We start from the raw sequence: 5,271 nt of genomic DNA, 5'->3' as shown, positions 1-5,271 counted from the left end.
ATATAAATTCCTAAAAATGAAGAATTTGATTTGTAATGCATTTTGTAATATTCTTTACATTATGGTAAAGATTAAAAATTGTTTTCATCATTAATACTAACTTTTATATTTTCCCATCATTTTAAAAAAAATTAAAAATACCTCTAGACACAAATCTATTCGTTAAAATTCTTTTTTTCATTAATTTTTAACTTCATTTGAATGTGTTTTGTTTTAATCATTTTTATATGCTTTTTATATTTTAGTAGTTTTTTTGTATCTTTTTTATTTTTTTCAATACATTTTTTGAAAGCCCGAAACTTGTCCAGTTAGAACAGTTGAATTGGCCAGTTAAACCACTTCTAAACTCATGTCCAGGTTCCAATTTGATTATGCGAATATTGCTCTCTAAACTCATGTCCAGGTTCCAATTTGATTAACTCGTGTCCAGGTTCCAATTTGATTATGCGAATATTGCTCTCTACCTTGCTACCAGGTTCCAATTTGATTATGCAGGTTCCAATTTGATTAGGCGAATATTGCTCTCCACCTTGCTACCAACCTCAAGGCCATCCTTTTATCTTTTAAACCCCTTTTACCAACCTCTGGGCCGTCCTTGATCTTTAAACCTCTTTTTCACAAATATACCTCATTTTTTTTCCTTTATTGAAATTTGACCTCTCTAAAATGATCAAATAGCAATCACTAAATGCAGAAAAGTTGATACAAGGGTGAGCCCTAAACAATGAAATTAAGGCGCACCTCCAAAATTCATTAGAAAAAGTTGTTTTTTTATGTTAAAAAACCCTCAATTCAACTATCTCGATCTCAAGATGAAAAAAAAAATTCACTAAAAAAAGTTGTTTTGATGCTAAAAAAACCCTCAATTCGGCTATCTAAATCTCAAAAAGAATAGACGTAAAAAAAAAAAAAAATTCCAAGTCAATAAAAATAGTGCATCATTTAATGTACGAGAAATGATCCTAACCCTCCCCTACCCATATGTATAAGTGTAAAACTCCAAAAGATCACCATTAAATTTAACACGGATCTATAAAAAAAATTAAATCCCATATCCATGTCATAACTTTCTAAAGATCTATACCAACTTAATGTATTATCTAGACGGTCAATTTTCAATAGTTTCAAGTGTTCATATACCTACATTATCTACACTACTTTTCACCTTTAAATTTTATATTTAGAGATGAAAATAAATTTTCAGGCCATCATGAAGATTTCTAATACTAAAGCTACGTATTTTAGCACTATTTGAAGGTACGCCCTACTTTGATTGTTTAGGGCCTTGGCCTTATTCAAACCACACCCTTAAATAAATATATAAATATAAAAAGCAGCATATTGAAATAGTTTCATCTGAAACAAAATCGAATCTTCAACAAAAACTGAGCAAAGAGCACAGTTAAACCTTCACATCTAGCCAACGTAAGGAATACTTTACTGAATCATAACCTCAAAGGAATCCCTGAAGCATAGAAGGTAAATGGCTTGCTTAACCTCAAAAGCAAAACGAGTCCAATCAACAGAGCCATAGGCCCACCCAAAGTCTTTGTATAATGAAAATTAAGGTTTCCATAAAACACAATGATGCTTCAAGTCATTTGAAACATCCTACTGCCTCAACTCAGCCTTCTTCTTTTGCCAAAGCCGGTCCACCGCACTGTCGGCATCGCCCTACAAACAAACAACCATCTTCAATCAAGCCATATTTATTGTATAAAGATCCATGACAACCAAAAGATACAACCATCTATATATAGTGGTATTCTAAAGGGAAATAAACATTAGGAAATATATCAAAAAGCACCCAAAAGATGAACTTGTGCATTTCTTTCTATTCAATTTCAAAAACAAAAACATCAAAGAACGAATAATCATGAGTTAAAATAGTTGGTGTTAAAATAGTTGATATTTCAGGTGTATTTTGACAATTGAGTAAAAAGTCATACAATTGATACGCTACATGCGATAAATTTCTCCAAGCAGTATGACCAGTCTACCTGCAGTCCGAAATAAATTTTCTAGGGCTCCGAGAACGTTAGTGGCACACCCCCAGTGGCCTGACTTTACATCTAACAGCTAGGGATGACTGTAAACCTTTTGACTGTCGGTAAATGGTCTTATTCCAAACAATCCTGCAATACTCATACCGATATGATACACTACACTTTAACATTATGTCAAACTGTAAAAGAGCATTTCTTGTGCCATAGAATTCGTTTGCACAATGTTTCACACAAGTTGTAATAGTTTGTGAAAGTTCACATGGTTCTTAAATAATTTGCCAATAGTGTGAGTGCTAGTCTGATATGCTTTCTGCAACCTATTAGCTCCAATCTCCTCCAAAATAGACCATTCAGAATACACAAGTATTGAATACAGACATGCATAATACAGTACTAGAGATAGAAATTTTTTATGTGGAATACTCTTGAGCATCTCAGTAGTTGGCTATGCAGTTTTATGATATATGCCATTTTGCCAGCATGTGAGGGCAATACAACAATTGATTTTCTCTACATGATCATTTGCCTGTTAGAAAGAGCTTCTCTTTTAAAATCATTGTCAGATTGGAGAATGTCCCGAGTGTCTTTTGGCATTCAAATTTAATCAAAATTTCCCGTTACTCATACCATTTTTAACTTAGTACATTTTAGTACTTACACATAAAATTTAGAAGCCCATTAAGAGAAAATTAGGAGATTAGGATTTATGAGGTTCTCCAATTAAGAGGAAGACAGATAGGCAGGTGCGAGAAAACCTAGAGAGGGAGTAAATTTTCTGGACGTATGTGGAAAAGAGTAGTAGAATATTCGCCTTTTATAGAAAGATGCAATATGAAGGATGATAAACTGAGACATGTAGAAGGCTTGACAGAAGCAGTAAAAAGAACATCATATGCACCCTACTTTTGCCATAATAAATCTAGATTCTGGAGTCTCTAGTTACAAAACAAAAATTAGTCAACTGAAACTCCATTCTTGACAACGCAGGGAGGACATGACGCAACAGAATACAAGTAAATCAATATACATTCTTGGTCCAACTTCATACAATTTTAAACGAGAATTCGTAACTCATAAGATTTACTTTTTCTTATTGTTAGCTTGTAACCTACAATTAGAGTATAGTAATCTCCAGATAATCTATTAGTGGTAAACCTACATGAGAAACATACAAGGGGAAGGGAATCTGTGTAAAACACATCAAAATGAAAATAACTAGTACAACCCCAAATACCAGCATCATTAAAAAATCAACAAAAAAATTCACGAGATTACAAGTAAAGAAATAAAAGACAGTGAAGTGATATAGTGGAAATAATAACCTGGGCACGGACAAATCCACAAAGGGCAAACGTGGTGAATTGGCCTCTGTAAATCCCATCCTCATCTACGTGGCCAATGTTAATTTGGACCGATGCATGGTCCTTGGAGGTGATAAGTCTATTTGTGGCCGAGCTGTAGCATACCATTCCAGTTAGAAATATCATGACATATTTCATCTTGAGTTAGCATATTGAACAACGAAAAGTAGTCCAATAATCAGTGATTTGAAACTCGGTGTAGACTCGGAATCGGTCGAATTACTAGTCCTGGAGGCAAGTTTTGTATACAAAATTGGTAATACCAAAAAAAAGAGATTATATATCTTACAAGATCACCTATAAATTATGTATATCTGTGTTTATATATAACTGATATTATGATTGCTCAATTTTTCTTATTATGCACTTTATTTTCTATATTTTCCTTTATTTTGGATTTTTTCTTTATTGTTTCAACATAAATATAGATTTCTCCATATACCAGTTTCCATATAATGTTTTCATGTTACATACAATAGTGACACACAGGTACAATCAAACTTTTTTACTCATTTTTAATCATTTTTAACAAGTTTTTTTTTTATATACATTTTTGCAATTTTTGAGAAGTGTTTTCTTAACATTGCCTATAATAACATTCGAAAAAAAAAAAACATTGCCTATAATAGCAGAAAACAATCAATAGGAACGATAGGAGGGAACCTGAAACCCTGATCAACCAATTATTACAATAGTCATATGTTTAGATTAAAATTCACCATTTTCTCGGAATGTAGAGATCCATGTTTTGCCCTTCCTCGTTCTGCATCTTGCCAAGATTTTTAAATCCTTACAAAGTAAAGGTCCACGTACCTGCAATCGAAACAGTGTGAAAATCCAACATGGAGAAACAAGGTATTGAGTATTATAAGATACAATACTAGTTTACGATGCAATTTATCTGATGGGCACACCAAACAGACATGTGAGATCTCAACTTTGCACAAGTTCAAATAACCCTAAATCAGTTCTGACTCATTAATGACAAATCCCAAACGCTAGACAAAGAGTAACTATCTAAACAACTGATTTGAAACCCCAAATCAAGATATCAGATGCATACTCTCCTCATAAATCATCAAACAATAGTATCAGAATAAAATTAATCACCGAAGAGAAGAACCGTAAATGACGTCCAGGGAAGGAGGAGCGAGAAGCAAAAACCCTAGTCTCAAAATGAAATATAAAGGACCGCTCTTGATCCCATAAACGAAAAGAAAACCGGTTTCTATGCGGCCAAGCCCGCATATGTAGAAATGCGGCCCTCTTAAGATGGATTTTAAGACTTAATTTTTAAAGACACGAAATCTCTAATATCATGAATATGAATAAACAAAAAAATTTTAAAAACTAAAAATAATAATTCTATTAAGAAAACATTTGTACTGTTAGTTTTAATTGTTTTTTTGATAGAACACTTACTTGCATCCATCTTTAAGATGGATGCTTTACACTTTTTGGACCGCATATGTAGAAATGCGGTCCAGCCTATATGAAACAATTTTCTTAGAAAGAATTGGCTAATATCTTTTTATTTTTAGAAGGTGCAGTTGTATAGAGCCGACACTCTAAACAATCAAAGTAAAGCGCACCTTCAAATAGTGTTGAAATATGCGGTTTCAAAATTGGAAATCTTTGTGATAGCTCTCAAATATATTTTTATCTTTAATTATAAAATTTAAAGCTTCAAAAATAATGTAGATCAAACAGATCTATGAAAACTTGAAAATTGATAGTCCAAAAATGCATTATAAGATTGCACTATTTTCAAATCTTGAAATCCATTTTTTTTCCTTATGTCCATGCATCTTGATGTCGAGATAATTAATTTGAGGATATTTGGGCATCAAAAAAACCTCTTCTAGAGAAATTTTTGAGGTGGGCTCTAATTTGATTGTTTGGAG

General features: G+C 32.6%; 1 protein-coding gene across 2 annotated transcripts; it reads right to left on the bottom strand.

Annotated features, from left to right (window-relative positions):
• Positions 1-1,417: 1,417 nt before the first annotated feature.
• LOC18434623 (small ribosomal subunit protein eS21) lies at positions 1,418-4,525 on the bottom strand. 2 transcript variants are annotated; one of them, XM_006844690.4, is made up of 4 exons: positions 4,478-4,525; positions 4,087-4,180; positions 3,329-3,461; positions 1,418-1,674 (listed from the first exon to the last, which is right to left on the bottom strand). In XM_006844690.4, the coding sequence occupies exons 2-4, from the start codon at positions 4,134-4,136 to the stop codon at positions 1,612-1,614; spliced, it is 246 nt and encodes an 81-aa protein (XP_006844753.1). In that variant the 5' UTR covers positions 4,137-4,180; positions 4,478-4,525; the 3' UTR covers positions 1,418-1,611. The 2 variants fall into 2 exon arrangements, with proteins under 2 accessions (XP_006844753.1, XP_011623507.1); XM_011625205.3 differs by having other exon boundaries at positions 4,491-4,525.
• Positions 4,526-5,271: the final 746 nt, after the last annotated feature.

This window comes from Amborella trichopoda, chromosome 6 (genome assembly GCF_054954075.1).
Source record: "Amborella trichopoda isolate Santa Cruz 75 chromosome 6, AtrichopodaSantaCruz75HAP2 v2.0, whole genome shotgun sequence".
Classification (NCBI taxonomy): Eukaryota; Viridiplantae; Streptophyta; class Magnoliopsida; order Amborellales; family Amborellaceae; genus Amborella; species Amborella trichopoda.
Note: the sequence above shows the minus strand (reverse complement) of the source record. Positions and strands in the feature narration are given on the sequence as shown.

Bases quoted from the DNA above. Each gene is read 5' to 3' on its own strand.
- LOC18434623 (XM_006844690.4), bottom strand. From the start codon at position 4,136: ATGCAGAACGAGGAAGGGCAAAACATGGATCTCTACATTCCGAGAAAA. The intron at 3,462-4,086 runs GTGAATTTTAAT...GGTATGCTACAG, and splicing joins CTCTACATTCCGAGAAAATG to CTCGGCCACAAATAGACTTA. The intron at 1,675-3,328 runs GTTATTATTTCC...GTTTGTTTGTAG, and splicing joins GTGGATTTGTCCGTGCCCAG to GGCGATGCCGACAGTGCGGT.